Source organism: Temnothorax nylanderi, unplaced genomic scaffold, assembly GCF_030848795.1.
Source record: "Temnothorax nylanderi isolate EJ_2023f unplaced genomic scaffold, tnyl_v1.0 TNYL_tig0108_pilon, whole genome shotgun sequence".
NCBI lineage: Eukaryota > Metazoa > Arthropoda > Insecta > Hymenoptera > Formicidae > Temnothorax > Temnothorax nylanderi.
In genome coordinates this window covers 192152-217505 of record NW_027249170.1, presented here as the reverse complement: position 1 = coordinate 217505, position 25354 = coordinate 192152, and the positions used below count along the sequence as shown (strand labels likewise).

The 25354-nt window shown below is 28.3% G+C and overlaps 2 protein-coding genes across 2 annotated transcripts; both read left to right on the top strand.

Moving 5' to 3' along the window:
* Positions 1-265: 265 nt before the first annotated feature.
* Positions 266-7163, top strand: LOC139775932 (aminopeptidase N-like). Its single transcript, XM_071712307.1, has 8 exons — positions 266-449; positions 567-1747; positions 2922-3199; positions 4346-4524; positions 4644-4988; positions 5087-5156; positions 5384-5479; positions 6720-7163. Exons 2-8 carry the CDS (start codon positions 1432-1434, stop codon positions 6876-6878), a joined length of 1443 nt encoding a protein of 480 aa, XP_071568408.1. The 5' UTR covers positions 266-449; positions 567-1431; the 3' UTR covers positions 6879-7163.
* Positions 7164-10594: 3431 nt separating this feature from the next.
* LOC139775878 (aminopeptidase N-like) lies at positions 10595-19870 on the top strand. The gene is made up of 10 exons (XM_071712207.1): positions 10595-10640; positions 11570-12014; positions 13080-13266; positions 13560-13725; positions 13842-13923; positions 14734-15092; positions 17912-18189; positions 18997-19178; positions 19307-19615; positions 19716-19870. The coding sequence occupies exons 1-10, from the start codon at positions 10595-10597 to the stop codon at positions 19849-19851; spliced, it is 2190 nt and encodes a 729-aa protein (XP_071568308.1). The 3' UTR covers positions 19852-19870.
* Positions 19871-25354: the final 5484 nt, after the last annotated feature.

Below are 25354 nucleotides of genomic sequence, written 5' to 3'. Positions count from 1 at the left end.
TGCTTATACATCTCTTATAATATTTTACTTAAAAAAGGAGTGCACTTTTTCAAAATGATATATACTGGTGGAGATTTTAAAAATCCTATTTCAAGTATTTTCAATGCTATCTACAAAATTGTAAAATACTTACTTTGAAAGTGTGCATATTTTTAATGAAAAATATCAAAATAACTGCAGTAACAGCGTACAAGTGGTGCTGTTGCATATTGCTAGTTAAAGCATTCACTCAAATTTAATATTCCGTGATTACTCTTATCATCATGTAAACTTTCGTTTCTAGATTATTCCAAATTCTCGCATGTCGGATTTGTTTGCGGTCCAAATTCTGCAAGAATCTCTCTATTTGGACGGCCAAGGAATTATGGAACCTCTTACATCGTGGGAACAAAAAGGCAACATGATCTCTGATATTAATTCAATTTTCTCTTTCTCCTATTATATCAAAGGTAATATAAAGAAGTACAAGATGTAAAAAATAAAATGTACAAAATTACAAGGTTTTTATTGCGGTTAATAAATTTAGTTAACTATATCTAATTATTTTATAATGTCATTTGTTACAGCACCTGCTATATTGCGCATGTTGCAACATATAGTAGGCGATCAAGTGTTTCTGATCGGTACCGATATATATTTACAAAAACGGTAAGTATATATTTATGTTCTTATTACTTTTTTTTTATATTGCCTTCAAGTTTTTCCCAAACTTGTATTTATTTATATTTATTTCTGTACTATTTACAAGAAACTTATCTTTTATGCTTTTAATATATTACTTTTTCTTCTCTTCGAATGTGATTAACTTATCTCAATTTTCTTTCCACATGTCCATAACCCCGAGCTAATTTTTATTTTCTTTCTTGGTTTTATATTGACGATTTTTGATGATTTGTTTGATTAGTTCTTCCTATTATACTACTTCCTATTTTTACTTAATAATAGTTTTAAGAATTTTTTGCTTTTATTTCTTTTCCCTTATTTTTTACATTTTTTACGTTTTTTACTATCTTACATTTTATTATTTTCTTTTAATTTCTTTAGCATTATCTTCGCTATTATTTCTCTTTATCAATTCTCAGTTTAATTATTTTTTTCAATGTTCAACTTATTTCAAAATATTCTGATAAATTCTTTTCTTATACTCTTTACATCTCCAAGTAAGTGCATATTTTTTTAGAATTTATTCTTCAACAAGTTATATTAGATTGTATTGTATAAATTCTATCTATCTTTTTCCCTGTAACTTCTTATCTTATCTTTTGTTAAAATTATGTATACTGACATTAGCTGCTAACATACAAAAATAAATTTAGCAACAAATTTTACTTTTTAATGTAATGTGTGTTGTATTACATATACTGTATTAACGTGATTAATTTTTGCAAAATTTTTGTTAGATCAGCTACCCCGGATGATTTCTGGACTGCCATGCAAATTGCTTATAATAAATCATCAACAGTAATATCACCAAAAATTAACATAACAGAGATAATATATCCTTGGATAAGTCAAAATCATTATCCTGTTCTAAATGCAACATGTAATTATAACACTGAAAGCCATTTTACCGTAAGGATGAAAAATGCATCAGAGACATGGTGGATACCTTTGACAGCTACTATGCAATCGTACAACAATTTTTATAATACTTCACCTACTATAGTTATTTTTAAAGATAGGCTCCCTGTACCTATTTACCTTGTTAAAAAAGATGACTGGATAATATTGAACTTGCAACAAATTGGTAAGTATTAAACGATTATTTTCTTGTATTTTCGCATTTATTTCGCATAATCAAAATCTAGTAAAACAATAAAGAAGAAAATTTAACTCCAATCAAGTATATCAATGTCAAGGTTATTAACCCTCGGTTGTCACACCTCTTTTTTCGAACACGTTTGTCACACGGGGTCAATTTGACCCCAACCAATTTTCAAGCAGCTGTTGTTCAAAAACTGACAATTTAAGTGGATCGCAAAAAATTCTAGAATTAAGTTTAAACATCTAAATCTTAATTAATATCTTTATTATAAACTTGATACAATTTCATGAATATTTGCTTTTGAAGTGACAACGCATTTACGTTACATTTCCAATTTTAATTTATATAATATAACATACTTTTCATAAACTGGGTTTAAATTAATTTTTATTATATAAAAATATTTTAAGCTCTATTTTAAACGCCAAGTTTTTTGTGTTAAGTATTTCTTTATTTTAATAACATATTTACATTATTCCTTTTTTGCTCAAATGTTTTTTAAAATTCTAGGTTTTATATCAAGGATAAAGCTCTCAATAACAATAAATAAATTAACAAAAGCAAATGAGAGGTGGTTCGCAGCGATGGTCGGACGAAAAGTAATAAAAATTAAGTTGGTTATAATTTATTCAATTTTGTAACTTTAGTGTTATTACTTTCGCCCGACCATCGCTGCGAACCAGCTCTCATTTGCCTTTGTTAGTTTATCTAGATTTTATATTCATATTACAGAGCAAATATATTATATTTTATTGGATATAATATTTTAATGTCAACATAGTAATAAAACAATTATGTGTATAATATTTATTTCAGTTTCCGTATTTGATGATTACTTTCTTAGAAAAAATATTAGATTTAAACAACAAGCTTATAATATATTTCTCACGTAAATATATTTGCTCAAAATTATAATACACTTTTTTGTGATGTTAAGTCTATTTTTATATAGTAAGCAACTTAAAATATTTTTAAAGTATCTAATTCCACTATTTTTAAATTTAGAGCGTATCAACAGTCAACTTTTTATAAGTAATGTACATTCAACTGATATGCACACTTGATTAAACTTATGCACGTGGCACTTTTCTCAGTTCCTTCTATCTTTTTTCGGATAAGATTTAATGGTCAATAACATTAATTTATATTACAACAGGATATTATCGTGTCAACTACGACACTGAGAATTGGCTAAGAATTGCACGTTACCTCAATTCTAAAAATTATAAGAAAATTCATGTTCTTAATCGTGCTCAAATCATCGATGATGCGTTTTATTTTACCATGACGAGCCAGCTCAATGCCTCTATATTTTGGGAACTTACGAGATACCTATGGCAAGAAACAGAATATGCAGCATGGTATCCTATGATCAAAATTCTTGAACGCATATCTTACATCTTCCATTTTCCAGATGAAAGTGAATATTTCAAGGTAAAAGATGTTGCTCAGAAAAGTTGTTACATCTAAACAATACATGCTTTGTAATGAAATAACAATTGTGACGTAAGATTTAATGAAATATCCTATATAGTGAACAAAATGTTAGCAACATGCGCGCAGATTGTCAGCAAAGTACAGCGAAACCGCATATCACCTTATGGAAAAGTGATCTCGGTTAAATTGTTTAAAAGTTGGATATGTTGTAGTTTATGATCGCCTGATAAAAAATCCCAACGAGCACAACATTCGAAAATGAACAGATACAGAATTTTTGCTGTAACTGTTCAAAAACGGCTGTATTAGATTTACGTATGCTGGAGATATATTGACTAGTTCGATATTACACATGTGGAAATATGCGTGTATGTTGTGTAAGCACGCGCGTATGTGTGTGTGTGTGTGTGTGTTTCGAAATAGCACGGGGTACAAAATTATTATGAGTGATACAAATTTGTACAAAATGGGTACTAAATAATCCGATAGGTCCTGTTTGATTTTACTGATTTGGTCCCGCTAGCATAATACAGAGGTGTTCGGTTTTTTCTCGTACTCATGATTGCATGTGTTTATTTTTTCAGTTCGCGAATTAATAAATAAAAAATTATACGTTTGACTAAAAATAGTATACGGGATCAGATTCATGTCACTTCCATTCAGTTGTTCTTCAGTAACGCCAAGTGCATGAATTTCGACTTTTAAACGGCCGCCATTTTGGACGGGGGTGTCGTAGCGACTTAAAACTGGTCGGTTTTGTTTCCCTTTAAAGAATCTTTCAAATAAACTCCCACTTGAACCCAAGAATCAATTAAAATTTTCTATCCCCATCCCGCCCCCGCGCATCTAGAGAGATGATAGGCACTCATGTCAAATGGTAGCTTTTATGAAACACATGTTTCACCGTTTTCCGATATTTTCATTTCTACGAAAGTTATTTAAAGGTTTCCATACTATTGGTAAACTTTGTATAATGATCAAAAAAGGAATTGAGAAATTTTCTAATTAAATTGCATCTATTTTTTTGAAAAAGTATTCTTAAGTACACGTGTATATTCGCACGCTTCATCATTTTTTCCTGCATAAACTAATAGAAAGTTTTAATTCACAAATAAACAATTTTTATAACTTTACAATATTTAGACAATCATACTCAAACAATTGGAACCGTTTCTTCGAGCAATGGAATTATACAACGACGACAGTTATTTAATGAAATGTTTACGACAAGAAGCTGCAAAATGGGCATGCGTTCTAAATCATACTATTTGCAAGACAATGGCCTTGAATAAACTGCAATGGCACCTAACAACATATCCTGTGTAATTTAAACGTTCTTTTTTAACCAAACATTTGTATTATTTACAATGCCCAATACAGTAATTTAAAAATATTTAAAACATGCATGTAAGATTCTAAATTAACTTTTATTATCTTGTCTTTTCAGACTTAATAAACTCTTTCCGGGGTGGAAGAAATGGACATATTGTAATGGTTTATCGATAGCTAATGAAACTGTTTTAATAAGTGTATATCATATATATGAGAAAGAAATTCTATTTCAAAGAGATACAAAAATAACTTTAGGGTTCCTGGCTTGTTCTAAACATTTTTACATAAATTCCATCATCATGAAATCAGAATATTATGATAAAAAGATGTTTGAAGATATAAGAAAAAAGACTATCGATAACATTAACTTTTTTCATTACAATGTTGCGAAACATGCACGAGATAACTTAGTACTTGATCATATATTAGAAAATTGGGAGAGAGCAAAACCCAAGTAAATTATTTTCTTCCGTATAAATATATTCTAGCTGTAATCATGAAAACATATCATATATGTATACGAATTAAGAATCGTTTGTTTTGTTTTTGCAGAGAAATTAGTGTGACAACAGCATTAATTGATATTATAAACCACGTGTATTCTAAGAAACAACTGCATAAGGTAATGTTTAGAAACGTTATTGCTATACTCACATGTTATCTTTCCATTTTATAAACTTTATTCAATTTTTTGTATTCTGCATAATCAATCTAATTGTAGTGAAAAAATAATTTAACACAAAATAATTTAACACAAAATGAAATATATAGTAGCAAATAAATATATTCTATATGAGATGAAAGTTATTTATAGATAGGAAATAGTATATAAAATAATCTGTGTTTTAGATAAAGAAATTTGTGAAGAATATAAAGAGAGATTCATTGTTAGAATTCAGTGCTTGTTCTAATCTTAAGTCCATTAACTCAAAGTTATTTCGCGAGGTAAGGATTTATACATAAAGGGAAGGAATGCAAAATTGAGGTTTTGTGAACTGTTAGGGAAACAAATAAATCTTACTTATTCTTACATATTTCTTAGAATTTGAAAATAGCTATAAAAATTACAGCTGTTACGAAAAAAACATAGAAAATGGAGAAAAATGGGAAAAAACGTAAAATCGTTAAAACTCCTCGACGAAATTTTTAATTAATTTTTAACTAATTTTTTTACGTTTTCTTAGATATTTTGTCACAGAATCTTGAGCCAGCAATCTGGGGGTACTCAACATATAAAGGTCCTAAATATCTGGAAACAGTCAAATATCTTATAAATAATAGATTTAGAAAAAAAAAATGTTTTAGACAGAAGTCGTAAGGTTTAAAAAGACGCATTTAATGGCAGTTATAGCTTGACCATAAGTGGCATTGTCAAAGTCAGATCAAGGCCAACTTTATTTTATCAAATAAAAACCCCTATTTTTTATTGTGTTTTCTCTTTCTACTCATTGATTTGAACAACTTTTGTTTAAAACATTTTTTTCTAAAATCTATTATTTACAAGATATTTGATTGTTTCCAGACTTTTGGGACACCTTTTATATGTTGAGTACCCCCAGACAGCTGGCTAAAGATTCTGTGACTCAAAATACGTAAGAAAACGTAAGAAAATTAGTTAATAATTAATTAATAACTCTGTCCGGGGTTTCAATAATTTTACGTTTTTTTTCCATTTTACTTCATTTTCTACGTTTTCTCCTGCAGGCGTAAATTTCATAGCCATTCTACGGCTCAAAATGTGTAAGAATACGTATTCGTTTCTTTAAATAGTTTCCAAAACCTCAATGTTGTATACCTTCCTTTCAAGGTATTATCACAATTACAAGAAAATGTATTATCAACATTTATTATTAAACATGTGCTACTCTATGTGCCACTTGATTACACACGACATAATATGACATATGTATATAATTTTCAACACAATAATCTTGTATTTTCCATGCAACATAATTATTATTTTAAATATGATTAATTTACGAAGTCACGAGCAAAAACAAATATGTGGGCATATATGCATATATGTACACGTATGTACACATAATATACACGCGACATTTTGTAGCTGCATCGAATGTGCGAATATATTATAAATATTGTTTTTAAGTGCCAAAATCATTTATTTGTTGACAACAAGTGGAATAAATTATAAATTAATTTTTAACATATTAAAATTATTTTATAGACTCGTGAATTTATTAAAAACAAAGTAATTGAATTAATTTCGGATATTCACAACAAGATTGATGTACGTTTGTCTCAAATCGAGAATCAGAAAAACATTTTTGTTTCCGTGTTTGGAATCAGTCCAGCCGACCGAAAAATAGAAGACAGCAATGCTTAACATCATACTGTATTCAACTACACTTAGGGTGCATTCCGTTTCATGCTTGATGCGCGTAATGCATCATTTATCCTTGTTTAATATTCGGTGAATAACAAGGATAAATGATGCGTTATACGCATCATGCGTGAAACGGAATGCACCCTTAATAATAAAACAATAGTATTATAGATTTTTGAAAAAATTGTTTTTAAACATTTTTATGTATTTCTTGTGTTACTCCAGTATTTATTTAGATTTACATATTGTTTATCCATTGTCCATTATACTTATGAGTTTTATAGTTATTTCTGTGACTACGTAAAATATCTTAAATATTATTATAAGAGTCTCTCTCACTGTATAAGTTATTTTAATATTGTATACATGTACATACATATGTTTATATATATGTGCATGTGTATATAAATATAATTTATTATTTTAATAACTTCTACAAATATATATGATATATTGGTGATAATTATTAATATTAATAAGAACACAAATATTAGTATGTTACTTATATTTATAATATAATGTGTTAATATTATTATATATTTTAGTAATTAATAATATATGATTATTAATATATAATTAATGTAATGAATGTTTAATTATTATATTAATAGCTTTGTCATAATGTTGATGAGATATTAACAATATATATTAACATGTTATATTATTTAATGTATTTAATTTAGAATACTAAATATCTATTTTAATATTTTAAGCTTTATAATAATATTTATAATATATTATTTAAATTAAATTGCATTGTTTTATGTTAGGAATTTAATTTTTTTTATTAAGTTTACTCTCTTTCTCTTTATTGATATGTAATTTATGTAGTATATTAATTTTTGGTATTTTTGATGTTTGACAATGTAAAGTGTTTATTTCTGATTTACACAATAAAGAATTTATACTTATATTATACTGCCTCTTTCTTATTGTAATAGCTTTTTTATTGTCTGATTCATCTATGATATAGAAATAATTAAAATTTTATAAACCTAACAAAGAACTATACGCGGGAGTGTCCTTCAATCTCCGTTTTTGATATATTTTGTTCTAAATCAAAATAAAGGATATTTTTTTTTATATGTTTCCATTCACACATGTATCGAAAATTTCGAAGCCACTAATTGAAACGACGTGCAATGTCGATACAGATCGCAACTTGTTTTTTCGTGTAAAGATACATGGCGGTCTCGCGCTGCGCGTGTACTTGGCGCAAGACACGCTACCGTGTTTCTTGATATGTCTGGTGTAATCGACATATCTATTTAGATGTAATTTATGTATATGCCTAATTTATTATATCCATATTCTAAATGTGTGTATAAGTTATTTCATAACATTGTGAATAAATAAAACATTGTTAAATATAAATAAATATGTTAAAAGAAAAGAAGAAATTAATTATCTGATTCTAATGGCATTGCAATTGGTTTCAAATACTTAGCGCTTACTTTTTGAAATAATTTCAATTTTATTATATTTGTGCACACTATATATGTACATCTTTGTAAATGCATTTCCAATTAAGATAATATTAGAGTTTAATGTAAATTATTAAGAAAAAATACAATTTTTAAACTCACATACTTTCCTATTTATTTATTCACAAGCATTTTATTTTAAATTTAATTATCCTACAACTGTATATAATTTTACATTTTCAATAAACAAAAGCTTAACTCCAAGTTTGCATTATTCTACCAATAATAATAATAATATAATAATAATAATAATAATAATAATAATAAAGAAATTAAAAAATTTGTTTAAAATAGTACTTATTTTATGTTCACTAATCATGTTGCAAGAGGGGATAATATGACCTTATGTAAAGATCAAGTCAATAATATATCAAATACTTTATTACAAGATTGCGTACTAGTTTTAAAAAAAATATAACTAAAAGATATATCTCATTGTCAGTAACAATATAACGATATTCGAATTTATCGGATAATGATACAACTTTAACGACTTTAGAACTTGTGACAGTACGTATTTACTATATATAATGTTTATTACCACCATCGTCCTCAGTTCTTAGTGATCTCTCGAGACGGAAAGGTTGCGATTCTATAGACAGACTTCTGGCATTCGTAATTGGTAAGCATTAATCACGGTTAATTTCAAATTTACCAGTGTCATTATAAATTCTAAGTATCAAATAATTTTAAACTCTTTCCAGGATTATATATACATAATTAATCTCATATAACCATACTTATAATACGAGAAATATGAAAATAAATAGATATGCATTGAATCATTAACAATACATAAGTATTTTAAAATAATGGTCTCAAAAATAAATTATTATATTTATCGTGTTATCTGAACTTGCTTCAATCTTACGTGTTAACATTATTTATATTGAGCTTGACTTAAATTTTACAGTTTTTCCATAAATGAACCATTTAACATCTTCTTCATTACTTTTTACTTATTCCATTCGAAAATGCCAAATTTATTATTTCAGTAATTATATGTAAAAATTATTTACTTGCTAGTTGCTATGATGGACAACACATTTCAAAATTAGAAAGTTTAATCTCGTATCACAATTAGTAACACAAAAGTCTATTAAGGTTGTCTTATATGTAATTCAAGCAAACGATAAATATCCGTGCAAAATAATAAAAAACAATAATATTTTATAATTAACATGGTATTTTGCGAGATGTCACACATTAAATATAAATATACTAATTGTTTTCTTGTGCAAAATTTTTATGATTTAGAAAACTTTGCAATCGTCTGATGATTAATCAAACGGTAGCAACGTAGTTAATATAATTTAAAAAATCAACTATTATACTTAAAATAAAAAAATGTGTAATAAAGAAATTTTTAATTTATCCGAAGTGTATAATTAAATACCTGTAATAATAATGTGTTGGTTTTAAACGAAAGGAAGATCCCCGTTAGATGGGGAAACAAAAATTTAATTTCAATCTTAGTTTGTTACTCAATCACAAAAAGTCTCTTTATTGTATCGCGAGATTTTTACAATAAGAGAAGCATTAATGTTTGAATTGAACTGACAAAGAAAAGTAACATGTATAGAATAGAATGTAAACTGAAATATTTGTTTTGCCATCTAATATGCTTAGCCAAAATTACAATTAGTAGCATCAAAGCGTACAAATCTCAAAAACGCCCCGAGAGCATAAACTTAATTGTACAATATAACGGAATATATATACGAAATCGTTATAATGTTTTCCTCTATTTACAAATATTTACTTTAAATTTTATGTTTCTTTTTCTTTTAACTTAGGCTCATTTCTACAAACATCACTGAACCTGTTTAAAAAATTATCATGGAATTATTAAAATTACTATTCAATGTAATGTTCATTATGGTTTCTGTTTCTAAAAAAATGTTTATCACGGAAGTTTGCGCCGATATTAATCACCCATTGCAGAAATCTGTAGTACCGAAGCATTATAAGATTAAGTTAGAAGTGGACATTGAAAAAAATATCTTCCATGGAAAATCCAGTGTCAACATCACCATTTACGAACAAACATATATAATAACCTTACACTCAATATATTTGGATATAATTAAAAATACAACAACAATTGAAAATATTGGTACGAGTGAAAGAACCAAGTATATCGCAAGTTCAATTTTCTATTACAAAGAAATGGAAGCCATATTGATTAATTTTTACCATAATATACTATTACCTGGTAAATATACTCTGAATATGGAATACATGGGTATCATATCCGATATGAGTGGCTCCGATATGGGTGGTTTCTTCAAGACTCCGTTTATAAACGAAAAAGGAGATAGAGAGTGAGTAGATTTAAAACTAACAAGAACATATACATGAATATATTCATTAAGAAAAATTAATAATTAAATTGTTCATATCTAAATGTTGACTATATTAACAGATTATAAGAAATTTCATAAATATGCTATTAGATATAAAGAATGCGTGAGAAAGACACTCTAAAATATTTTAGAGAATTATAAAGAACGTCTTAATAACTTCAGTTAAAGATAGGGAATACGTAATTGAAATTATTTACACATAATGCAGAATATTACACCGAACAGTTTTTATTTGTTCGTTTCCTTGTTTCATCCTATATTTTGTTACCACTGTATAGATTTTATTTTCTAATGTTTTTAATATAAATAAATAATATATTGTTTAGTATAATTTTTTGTAATACTTTCTTTTACGCTACAATTAAATACATGAATGCATGTAGTAATGTATGTAATGCATTAAGAACAAAGTATTCGTTATATTAATCCAAGTCTATCTTTATCCGTATCTTTAATTTAGAAGATACTATTAAGACAATTTAAAATTTAAACCATAGAAATATCAAATGTTGAAAGAAGCTCTAATTGTTATATTTATATAAAATTTCCACACTTATAAAGCAATCGTGAATTTTATGTTTCGTATATGTTGCATGCTATATAAAGACATTACTACATGTTATACTGTACAAATATAATAGAATAATATAATAGAATAATGTAAAGATACAAAATAATAACAGAAATACGCATAATAAATAATAATATAATAAAAAGTTATTTTTTAATTGTAACACGTAATCGTACGTATTTACTCCTATGCCATACGCGTTATTCCTACGCGTTACTCCTATGCCATATTTTAACACTAACACAGTTTAAAAATTTATCATTATTTGAGATATTGTTAAAATTCGTAGATGGTTTGTCGCAACACGTAACTGGGCTACTGGAATACGACGAACATTTCCATGTAGGGACGAGCCAGAATTAAAAGCTACATTTACAATTATCGTACAGCACCACAAAAAGTACATGGTTTTATCGAATACGCATTATAGAAAGATAGTCCGTGTTAATGATGACATTGTAGAAACACATTTTAAAGAAACTCCTGCAATGCCCGCTTATCTTGTAGCTATAGTGTTGTGCAATTTGCCTGAAACAATTGTCTTTAAAAATGTAAACTTGAGAAGCAAGCAGCAATTTGAACATGATTTAATATTTGCAAGTCGCGTTATGGCAAACTTTACGAATCAATTGAATATTTATTCAATGCAACAACATTTCGCGGTTCCAGGCTTGATAGATGACGGCATGGCAAAGTGGGGACTTATACTTTACAGGTAACATATATGTATATGGTTAGATATTTTTTAACTGTAATCAAACATTAATGCATATCGGATTAAGAGAGATTTACTTTTGCTTTTTTAACGAAATAATTTAGAATTTTGTATATTTTCATTGTTAAATTGGTTTCATTACATGATTGTACATACATATTATAATTTTAGTAATATATGTGCATAACTGAGATGTAAATTCTGTTCCTAAGAAAAAGCAAATTTATTTTATAACTAAAATAAGAAATTTACTAAAATAAAATCAGTACAAAATATACATTCGTTTCATTGAGTTGATCAATTACAATATAAAAAGAATTATGACTATTAAACACGTCCTTCTTTTTTATTTACTTTTGTATAAGTTTTAGAGAAAGTGCTAATTTTAATACTCACTAAAATATCGAGGCTTTAAATGTCGATTTGTTAAAGGTCAATGCGATATTCATCGATGACGGCATGCCACAACAGATAAGTCGTTGGTTGTTTAAAAAAATGTGTGGCAATGAAAGATTTTTAATAGTCATCACAGAACATTTTTAATAGTTAAAATTATTTTTGTTTTCTAATTAGTTAATTAATTTTAACAGTTTTGCATACATTTTTTCTTACAGCAATTACAGATATATGATAAGTTGTAAATAAATTTTTTTAATGTATTTTTTTTTTAAATATTTTTTGCAAATATGTTTTGCTAGGAATTGTGGTAAGCTAAAACGTAATCATACTATTAGAGGTGTAAACTATAGCGAAAGTTATATATAAAATTTTAAATATATTTTTTATAAAGTTACATACTGAGATTAATAATTATTTTTTTGATAAATTGAGTAAACAAATTTGTATTATTAAATAAAAATATATTACAACTTTTCCTCATACCTATTAAAATAAAATGATATATTCGCCTATTTTTATTCATTCTCAATTACATTATATCTGAGTAATATTTGAATACAAGTAATTATGATATACCAAATAATATTAAGGAAGCAATAAATAAGGTAACAAGGTAAAGAATAGTTCAAACCAATGCGATATATTATATATATGAATGACTTTCAGAGACGAAGATATTATTTATGATGAAGTAAGAGATAATATTGCTCACAAAATGAAAATAACGTGTTTAATCGGACGCAAAATAACACGACAATGGTTGAGTTCTACGACAAGTCCATCGTGGTGGTTCCACTTCTGGTTAAATGAGGGTATTGCTACGGTTCTTTTTACATCAAAAATCATTGATAAGGTTAATTGCTTATACAGCTCTTATATTATTTTACTTAAAAATGGAGTGCATTTTTTCAAAATGATATATACTGGTGGAGATTTTAAGAATCCTAGTTCAAGTATTTTCAATGCTATCTACAAAATTGTAAAATACTTACTTTGAAAGTGTTTATGCATATTTTTAATGAAAAATATCAAAATAACTGTAGTAACAGCGTGCAAGTGGTGCTGTTACATATTGCTAGTTAAAGCATTCACTCAAATTAAATATTCCGTGATTACTCTTTTCATCATGTAAGCTTTCGTTTCTAGATTATTCCAAATTCTCGCATGTCGGATTTGTTTGTTGTCCAAATTATGCAAGAATCTCTCTATTTGGACGGCCATGGAATTATGGAACCTCTTATATCGTGGGAACAAAAAGGCAACATGATCTCTGATATTAATTCAATTTTCTCTTTCTCCTATTATATCAAAGGTAATATAAAGAAGTACAAGATGTAAAAAATTAAATTTACAAAATTACGAGGTTTTTATTGCGGTTAATAAATTAATTAACTATATCTAATTATTTTATAATATCATTTGTTATAGCACCTGCTATATTGCGCATGTTGCAACATATAGTAGGCGATCAAGTGTTTCTGATTGGTACCGATATATATTTACAAAAACGGTAAGTATATATTTCTGTTCTTATTACTTTTTTTTTCATATTGTCTTCAAGTTTCTCCCAAACTTGTATTCATTTATATTTATTTCTGTACTATTTACAAGAAACGTATCTTTTATGCTTTTAATATATTACTTTTTCTTCTCTTCGAATGTGATTAACTTATCTCTATTTTCTTTCCACATGTCCATAACACCCCGAGCTAATTTTTATTTTCTTTCTTGGTTTTATATTGATGATTATTGATGATTTGTTTGATTAGTTCTTCCTATTATACTACTTCCTATTTTTACTTAATAATAGTTTTAAGAATTTTTTGCTTTTATTTCTTTTCCCTTATTTTTTACATTTTTTACGTTTTTTATTAACTTACATTTCATTATTTTCTCTTAATTTCTTTAGCATTATCTTCACTATTATTTCTCTTTATCAATTCTCAGTTTAATTATTTTTTTCAATGTTCAACTTATTACAAAATATTCTGATAAGTCCTTTTTTACTTAATATCTAATCATGATTTCAATATATTAATGCAATATATTAATGACTTACGTATTCTTTTACTCTTTACATCTCTAAGTAAGTGCATATTTTTTTAGAATTCATTCTTCAACAAGTTATATTAGATTGTATCGTATAAATTCTTTCTATCTTTTTCCCTGTAACTTCTTATCTTATCTTTTGTTAAAATTATGTATACTGACATCAGCTGCTAACATATAGAAATAGCAACAAATTTTACTTTTTAATGTAATATGTGTTGCATTACATATACTGTATTAACGTGATTAAATTTTGGGAAATTTTTATTAGATCAGCTACTCCGGATAATTTCTGGACTGCCATGCAAATTGCTTATAATAAATCATCAACAATAATATCACCAAAAATTAACATAACAGAGATGATATATCCTTGGATAAGTCAAGATCATTATCCTGTTCTAAATGTAATATGTAAATATAACAATGAAAGCCATTTTATCATAAGGATGAAAAATACATCAGAGACATGGTGGATACCTTTGACATCTACTACGCGATCGTACAACAATTTTTATAATACTTCACCTACTATAGTTACTTTTAAAGATAGGCTGTACCTATATACCTATATACCTATTTACCTTCTTAAAGAAGATGACTGGATAATATTGAACTTGCAACAAATTGGTAAGTATTAAACGATTATTTTCTTATATCTTTGCATTTATTTCGCATAATCAAAATCTAGTAAAACAATAACGAAGAAAATTTAACTCGAATCAAGTATATCAATGTCAAGGTTATTAACCCTCGTTTGTCACACCTCTTTTTTCGAACACGTTTGTCACACGGGGTCAATTTGACCCCAACCAATTTTCAAGCAGCTGTTGTTCAAAAACTAACAATTTAAGTGGATCGCAAAAAATTCTAGAATTAAGTTTAAACATTGTAGAATGTATTCTCATTAGAAAAAAATTAATTTTTTGAGAGGCATCATGTTCAAAATAATCCTTAAAAAAATGTAAGTTCCGGAAAAATAACAAAATCATAACTTTTATTTTTCAGTGCTTTTTGCTCAAAATTTTGAATAATACTCTTAATATATGTTACTTTAATATAAAAAAATAGTCTAAGGTCACTTTGACCCCGGGTGACAACCAAAGGTTAAATTTATTTTTATACAGTTTCACTACACTATAAATTTAATTTTTTATATTATAGGTACTGTTATTTTCAGATTTTATTATTGTTTTATTGTTAAATTCAAATTATTGCACATGCACATTTATGTCACAAACTATTTTGTTGAAGCACATATATTTAATGTGCTTAAATATCTTCAAGTACATTAAGATAAAATTGTTAAACATTAATTACATAAATTAAAAAAATTACTTTTTTATAAAGGTTAAAGAAAGGCGCGATATAACCGTTAAAAATATACTAATAAATTCAAACGTATAGTACAACTACATAGTTTTTAATAAAAACTATTGTAGATATTATCATTTATCAGTGTATTAAATAAGCTTATATGCCATTTTTTCTTACTTAATTTAAATCCAGTTTATGAAAATTATGTATGTATGTATATTTATTGCATATCCCCATGGGGCTTATGAAAATTATGTTATATTATATAAATTTAAATTTGAAATGCATGTAATGTAAATTGCATTGTCACTTCGAAAGCAGATAGAATAAAATTGCATCAAGTTTATGGTAAAGTTATTAATTATTTAATTAAGGTATAGATTTAATTGAATAAATATTTTTATTATTAAAAAATATTTTAAGCTATATTTTAAGTGCCAAGTATTTTGCGTTGTGTTTTTTATTTTAATAACAAATTTTTTTCGTGTTACCATTTATTTTTTTCGATTTTTATCCTATGGCTTATATGTTTCTTAAGATTCTATATGGTTTATATTTAAGTCACAGAGCGAATACATTATATTTTATTGGATATATTTTAATGTCAACATTGTAGTGAAACAATTATGTGTATAAGTTTTATTTCAGTTGCCGCAATTAGATTATTGCTTTCTTAGAAAAAATAGATTTGGTAAATATGTATAAAAGGTCAGTACTTACCGGTTTTATCGCCTCTTAAATCTGTTGTAGGGAAGGTCTTTCTGGGTAATTCTACGAAAGAAAAAAGTGGGACAACATTGATTTAGAAGATGTAGCAAATTATAGTTTCACAATTTTAATATCTACTAAAAGAAGTAATTTGCTGATATATGTTTGTATAGACAGTACACATGTAGGCGGGGGTGGGTGGGGGTGGACCACGGTTGCGTGGAAAGTTAAAAACCCGAATTGTACAATAATAAACCTTGTTTCGCCCTATAAGCAAGGATGGGGTGGGGTGGGATGAACGTCGCTTCGTATGGAAAGTTGCAAACCCGTACGTAATGTGGAACCGTACAATAACGAAAAACAACAATTTATGCTTTTGCCATTGTTAAAGCAGAGAATACTTTGTATTTATACTTTTTAAAATATAAAATTGCATATATACTTTTCAATATAATATAACTATTCTCTGCTTTAACAAATTATTTCTGTTACAGATATTAAGCATTTTTACACAATCCAACTTTTCACACAAAACGACAAAAGAAAAAAAAACGGGTTCTTAACCCTTCGTGTGCAACGTCGGGTCACTCGTGCCCTGGCGAAAGTGACTGTCCCCTGTAGCTGTATTTGTTTATATAAATATAATGTTTAAACAAATGAAAAAATCGGCAATGTAGCGATTGATCCTTAAAGTAGGATAGTTAATAAGGTAACATGAATTTTTTCAGATTTTTTTAGAACACTTTAAATTATTTTTTAGGCGTCGGACACGAGTGACCCGACGTTACACGTTACAGGTGCCGAAAAAGACGTTGCACACGAAGGGTTAACTTTCCACGCGAACCAAGGTCCACCACCACCCACTCCTGCTTGCGGTGGAGGGGCGGTAGCCTACACGTGTCCATCCATACATATCAGAAAATTACTTCTTTTAGTACTAATGTTACTTTATAATATATCTAAAAAAAGTAATAAAATTGTAAAACTTTAATTTGTTATTTCTTCTTAACCAATGCCGTCCTCAACTTATTTCTTGCGTAGAATTACTCAGAAAGACCTCCTCTACAACATATTTAAGTGGCGATAAAATCGGGAAGTACTGACCTTTTATGCATATTTACTATAGATTTAAACGATAAGCTTATAATATTTTTGGCACGTTAATATATATATTTGCTCAAAATTATGATCAATTTTTTCGTGACGTTAAGTCTATTTTTACATAGTAAAACACTCTTAAAATATTTTTAAAGTATGTAATTACACTACTTTCAAACTCAGAGCATCAACAGTAAACTTTTTACAAGTAATGTACATTCAACTGATATGTATACTTTATTGAACTTATGTGTACTTGGCACCTTCCTTCAATCTTTTTTCGGAAAATATTTATTGGTCAATAATATTAATTTATATTACAACAGGATATTATCGTGTCAACTACGATACTGAGAATTGGCGAAGAATTGTATGTTACCTCAATTCTAAAAATTATACGAATATTCATGTTCTTAATCGTGCCCAAATCATCGATGACGTGTTTTATTTTACCATGACGAGCCAGCTCAACGCTTCTATATTTTGGAAACTTGCAAGATACTTATCGCAAGAGACAGAATATGTGGCATGGTATCCTATGATCAAAGCTATCGAACGCATATCTTACATTTTCCCTTTTCTAAATGAAAGTAAACATTTTAAGGTAAATATGTTATTCAGGAAAATGGTTACGTCTAAACATTATATGCTTTAATTGTAATGAAATAAGAATTAAAGCAATTAAATAATAAGCAATTAAGCAATATTAAGCAATTTAATAATAGGACTCCGCACAAACCTTATGGAAAATTACACGGGGTACAAAATTATTATTAGCAATTATTATTAAATTCATACAAAATTGATACTAATTTGTACTACTGATAATAAAATTTTATATAATCAACAAATAATCCGATAAGTCCGGTTTAATTTTGCTGATTTGGTCCACTAGTTTAATAGATCAAAGGTATCTGGTACTTTTCTCGCGCACGATCACACATAGGTGGCGTGACAACACCCGAAATAGTGCGCTCTCTACTTTTGCCAGAAACTTTTATTTTTTCAGTTCACAAATTAATGACTTGAAAATTAAACGTTTGACCATATATAAATAGTACACGGAATCAGATTTGTGCCACTTCCACGAAGTTGATTTTGGGTAACGCCAGATGCATAAAATTTCTACATTTGAAACGGTTGCCATTTTGGATGAGGGTGTGGTAGCGACTTAAAACTGATGGTGTTTTGTTTGTCTTCAAAAAACTTTTTAAATAAGTCCCCATTTGATCCTTTTAGTGTCATTAAAAATTTTAAAAAGTTACGAAATTTTTTAATTAGGTTGCATCTATTTTTTTGAAAATTCTTAAGTACACGTATATATTCGGACGCTATATCGTTTTTTCTTACATAAACCAATAAAAAGTTTTAATACACAAATATAAAATTTTTATAACTTTACAATATTTAGATGATCATACTCGAACAATTGGAACCGTTTCTTCAAACAATAGGATACAACGAGAATCGGAACGACAGTTATTCTATAAAATGTTTAAGACAAGAAGCTGTAAAATGGGCATGCGTTCTCAATGATTCTAGCTGCAAGACTATGGCCTTAAATAAACTGCAACAGCACTTAACAGATCCCGTGTAATTTAAACGTTCTTTTTTAACCATACATTTGTATTACTTACAATGCCCGATACAGTAATCTAAAAATATTTAAAATATGCATGCATGTAAGATTCTAAACTAACTTTTATATCTTGTCTTTTCAGACATAAACCCTTGCCGGGGTGGAAGAAATGGACATATTGTAATGGTTTATCGATAGCTAATGAAACTGTTTTAATAAGTGTATATGATATGTATGCGAAAGAAATTCTATCTGGAAAAGATACAAAAATAAGTTTAGAGTTTCTGGCTTGTTCTAAACATTTTTACATAAATTCCATCATCATGTTTGAAGATATAAGAGAAGAGACTATCGATAATATTAACTTTTTTCATTACAATGTTGCGAAACATGCAAAAGATAATTCAGTACTTGATCATATATTAGAAAATTGGGAGAGAGTAAAACCGAAGTAAATTATTTTCTTCTGTATAAATATATCTGCTTGTAATTACGATAGAATATCTATATATATAAAGACAAATTAAAAATCGTTAATTTTGTTTTTACAGGGAAATTAGAATGACTACAGCATTAATTGATATTATAAACCACGTGTATTCTAAGGAACAACTTGATAAGGCAATATTTATAAACGTTATGGCTATTATACTCACATGTTATCTTTCCATTTCATCAATCTTATAAGACTTTTGTGTATTCTTAGCATAATCAATCTAATTGTAGTGAGAGAATAGTTTTATGAAAAATAACTAAAAAACTATAATAGCAAGTATAGTCTATATAAGACTAATATTATTTAAAGATAATATATATTAAAATAACCTGTTTTAGATAATGGAATTTGTAAAAAATCTAAAGCTTGAACCGCTGTTTATAGATTATTCTATTCTCGAGTCCATTGACTCAATATTATTTAGCAAGGTAAAGATATTTATCATAAATTTGAAAGTATTATCACATTTACATAAAAACGTAGCATCAGTATTTATTATTAAACTTGTGCAACTCTGTATGTCGCATATACACTCTTGATTACACACGACATAGACGTGTACATATGTGTATGACATACATATAATGTTCAACACAATATTCTTGCATTTTCCATGCAACATTGTTTTTATATCAAATTTAATTAATTTACAATATCACAGGCGCAACATGTACGTGGGCGTATCCCAGTGAGAAATACCTCATCAAAACGATATCAAATTGACGTCAAATAGATGAAAATTTCATCTATTTGACGTCAATTTGATATCGTTTTGATGAGGTATTTCTCACTGGGATATGCATACGTACGTACGTATGGTTACGTAATACACATTCAGAAATGTTTTTAGCTGTATCAAACGTGGAAGAATATTGCAAATATTGTCTATTATAATGTTAAAATTATTTATTTGTTAACAACATACGGAATAAATTATAAATGTATTTGGTAACATATTGATAATATGGAAATTATGTTATAGATTAAGGAATGTATTAGAAACAAAGTAATTAAACTAATTTCGGATATTCACAACAAGATTGATGTACGTTTGTCTCAAATCGAGAATCAGAAAAACACTTTTGTTTCCGTGTTTGGAATCAGTCCAGCCGGCCGAAAAATAGAAGACTGCAATGCTTGACATCATACTGTATTCAACTACATTTAGGGTGCATTCCGTTTCTTGCTTGATGCCCATAATGCATTATTTGTTTTTGTTTAATATTCGGTGAATAACAAGGATAAATAATGCGTTATGCGCATCATGCGTGAAACTGAATGCACTCTTAATAATAAAGTAAAACAATAGCATTATAGATTTTTGAAAAAATTGTATTCAAACATTTTTATGTATTTCTTATGTTACTCCAGTATTTATTTAGATTTATATATTGTTTACCCATTGTCCATTATACTTATGAGTTTTATAGTTATTTTTGTGACTCCGTAGAATATCTTAAATATTATTATATAAGAGTCTCTCTCTCTCACTAATTATTTTAATATATATACATGTACATAGATATATGTTTATATATATGTGTGCATGTGTATATAAATATAATTTATTATTTTAATAACTTCTACAAATACATATAATATATTGGTAATAATTATTAATATTAATAAGAGCACAAATATTAGTATGTTACATATATTTATAATATAATGTGTTAATATTATTATATATTTTAGTAATTAATAATATATGAATATTAATATATAATTAATGTAATGTATGTTTAATTATTATATTAATAGCTTTGTCGTAATGTTGATAAGATATTAACAATATATATTAATATGTTATATTATTTAATGTATTTAATTTAGAATACTAAATATCTATTTTAATATTTTAAACTATATAATAATATTTATGATACCTATTATTTAAATTAAATTGCATTGTTTTATGTTAGGAATTTAATTTTTTATATTAAGTTTACTCTCTTTCTCTTTATTGATATGTAATTTATGTAGTTAATAAATTTTTGGCATTTTTGATGTTCGAAAATATAAAGTGTTTATTTCTGATTTACACAATAAAGACTTTATTCTTATACTATACTGCCTCTTTCTTATTGTAATGGCTTTTTTATTGTCTGATTCATCTCTGATATAGAGATAATTAAAATTTTATAAACCTAACAAAGAACTATGCGCGGGAGTGTCCTTCTCCCGTTTTTGATGCGTTTTTAATATATTTTGCTCTAAATCAAAATAAAGGATATATATTTTTTTATATGTTCCCAATCACACATGTATCGAAAATTTTAAAGCCACTTATTGAAACGACGTGCAATGTTGATACAGATCACAACTCGCCCCTTCGTGTAAAGATACATGACGGTCTCGCGCTGCGCGTGTACTTGTTGGGAGACACGCTACCGTGTTTCTCGTATGTCTGGTGCAATCGACATATCTATTTAGATGTAATTTATGTATATGCCTAATTTATAAACGTTCATATTATATCCATATTCTAAATGTATGTATAAATTATTTCATAACATTGAGAATAAATTAAGCATTGTTAAATATAAATAAAGATGTTAAAATAAAAAAACAATATTAATTATCTGATTTTAATGGCATTGCAATTGGTTTCAAATACTTAGAGCTTTCTTTTTGAAATAATTTCAATTTTATTATATTTGTACATACTATATATGTACATCTTTGTAAATGTATTTTTAATTAAGATAATATTAGAGTTCAATGCAAATTATTAAAAAAAAAATGCAATTTGTAAACTCACATACTTTCCTATTTATTTATTTACAAGCGTTTTATTTTAAATTTAATTATTTTACAACTGTATATGATTTTACATTTCCGATAAACAAAAGCTTAATTCCAAGTTTGCATTATTCTACCAATAATAATAATAATAATAATAATAAAGAAATTAAAAAATTTGTTTAAAATAGTACTTATTTTATGTTCACTAATCATGTTGCAAGAGAGGATAATATGACCTTATGTAAAGATCAAGTCAATAATATATCAAATACTTTATTACAAGATTGCGTACTAGTTTTAAAAAAAATATAACTAATAAAAGATATATCTCATTGTCAGTAACAATATAACGATATTCGAATTTATCGGATAATGATACGACTTTAACGACTTTAGAACTTGTGACAGTACGTATTTACTATATATGTATAATGTTTATTACCACCATCGTCCTCAGTTCTTAGTGATCTCTCGAGACGGAAAGGTCGCGATTCTATAGACAGACTTCTGGCATTCGTAACTGGTAAGCATTAATCACGGTTAATTTCAAATTTACCAGTGTCATTATAAATTCAAAGTATCAAATTATTTTAAAATCTTTCCAGGATTATATATACATAATTAATCTCATACAACCGTACTTATAATACGAGAAATATAAAAATACACAGTTATGCATTAAATCATTAACAATATTTAAGTATTTTGAAATAATGGTCTCAAAAATAAATTATTATATTTATTGTGTTATATTTATTGTGTTATTATATTTATTGTGTTATCTGAATTTGCTTCAATCTTACGTGTTAACCTTATTTGTATTGAGCTTGACTTAAATTTTATAGTTTTTCCATAAATGAACCATTTAATATTCTTCTTCATTACTTTTTACTTATTCCATTCGAAAATGCCAAATTTATTATTTCAGTAATTATATGTAAAAATTATTTACTTGCTAGTTGCTATGATGGACAACACATTTCAAAATTAGAAAGTTTAATCTCGGTATCACAATTAGTAACACAAAAGTATATTACAGTTATCTTATATGTAATTCGAGCAAACACCAAATATCTGTGTAAAATAATAAAAAACAATAATATTTCATAATTAACATGGTATTTTGCGAGATGTTAGGGGAGACCGGGGCTAGACCGTTAGTTTTTTTTCGGTGCCGATTTTTAACAACAAAATAAATAATTGTAGTTAAATGTGGTATACCACTGTAAAGAGTGAACCTTTAGCTACAAAATTTATACAGGGAATTTTTATCTACGTCGCTTTGTTTAACCGGTATAGAGCAAAAACGACAACGGTGCAAAAATTGAAATCTCAAAAATGCCGGGGTTGAACCGCCACCCCCCCCCCCCCGGGGTTAATCCGTTACACTGCATTTTCAATACATATACGTACATCTAATCCTGAAAAATGATAGGATACATTTTAATAATTGTTTTTTAAGAGAAAAATAAAAATTTATTTCAAATTTTTATGCGAAACATTAAAAAATAATTGTTTTACCTATTCCATAAAACAATTAAGGCACGTGAATACAGATCCTGACAAGCGCACGCATGTGTTGTGTGCCCTACGTCACACGCAATGCACTGTTTCCCATATGCTCGGATTGTTAACTTCTTTGAGCACACGCAGCACGTATTATCCAAGTCTTCGTCAGAATCCGACCGCTGCTGCTTCCTTGATTTCGATTTACGCCCACTGCTCGTCGAAGGCTGTGGTTCTGTTTGTGTGGCATTTTTTTTGTGCCGGCCTCTTTTTCTCGGCGCAGGGGCAGGTGTAGATTTTGACGTCTTTCTCGTAGCAGGTTTTTCTTTTTTTTTCCGCATGGACTCCGCCTGCTCAGCCGCCAATTCCATCATTTCAGGCGAGTCAGTAAGAACGGCGCTCTTTCTTCGTTTTCGTCCTTTACGAGTCTGTTGCCTCGGAGCGGCTTTAGGAAACCCTCGAATACTTTGAAGCGTCGCGCTCACGTTCTGTGTATCACCAGGACGAGACATGGAAGAAGCCGAGGGGATCGAATTCGTTCTGGTCGGCTGCGTCCGGTTCGGTTGTCTCCGAATTGGCTGTGTCCGGGTCGGCTGCATTGAGGTTGACTTCTTCGAAATGAGCGGAAGTAGAAGGCATCTCCCTATCCGTAACACTGCTCGGCAAAAATTCGTATTCCTGGAAAATGTCCGGGTTGAATGGAGAAATTCCAGTGCATTCAAACCCGGACACAATATTTTGATGCGTTACGGCAAGTGGCAGTGACTTAGCCACGATTCCGGGCATATCGTATATCGTCATTGTTCTACCAGGATGCGACGTCATCCAGTTATCACACTGTGCGTGTACACTTTTCTTTAACGGGCCAAAGATGGTGCGATCCAGCGGTTGCATTTTGTGCGAGCAATGCGGCGGTAATGATAGAAGTATGATTCCATTCGCTTTACAAAATTCGATACCAGCGATGGACAAATGTGATTCGTGATTGTCGAGTATCAGTAAAACTGGGGCGTCGACGGAAGCACGCACATGGGACTGGAAGAACTGTAAAAACTGGACAAAATGCTCCGCATTCATCCAACCACTTGAATTCGCTACACCTGTGCAGCCTGGTGGTCCGCCGTTAAGGAAATGTTGCTTGAAATTTTTACAAGGAAAAATAAAAAATGGAGGTAGAAAATGCCCGGTCGCTGACACCGCCATCGCCAAAGTTACGAGGGTTCCTCTTTCCGCAGAAGTCACTCGCCCGACTTGTTTCACTCCTCGACGTCCGATGACTCTATTCGGTGTCTGAACGGTTGTAATTCCCGTCTCATCCATATTCCATATGCAGTGAGCCTGGAAATGATGAGAAACGTTATTTTCGACTAAAACTGGCAACATTTATTCATCAGTTAACACACCTGGAAATGATGTTTATCCATCAGAGATCTTAGTAGCGCA

Bases quoted from the DNA above. Each gene is read 5' to 3' on its own strand.
- LOC139775932 (XM_071712307.1), top strand. From the start codon at position 1,432: ATGCAAATTGCTTATAATAAATCATCAACAGTAATATCACCAAAAATT. The intron at 5,157-5,383 runs GTAATGTTTAGA...TCTGTGTTTTAG, and splicing joins CTAAGAAACAACTGCATAAG to ATAAAGAAATTTGTGAAGAA. The intron at 5,480-6,719 runs GTAAGGATTTAT...ATTATTTTATAG, and splicing joins ACTCAAAGTTATTTCGCGAG to ACTCGTGAATTTATTAAAAA.
- LOC139775878 (XM_071712207.1), top strand. From the start codon at position 10,595: ATGGAATACATGGGTATCATATCCGATATGAGTGGCTCCGATATGG. The intron at 13,267-13,559 runs GTTAATTGCTTA...TTTCGTTTCTAG, and splicing joins CATCAAAAATCATTGATAAG to ATTATTCCAAATTCTCGCAT. The intron at 18,190-18,996 runs GTAAATATGTTA...TACAATATTTAG, and splicing joins ATGAAAGTAAACATTTTAAG to ATGATCATACTCGAACAATT.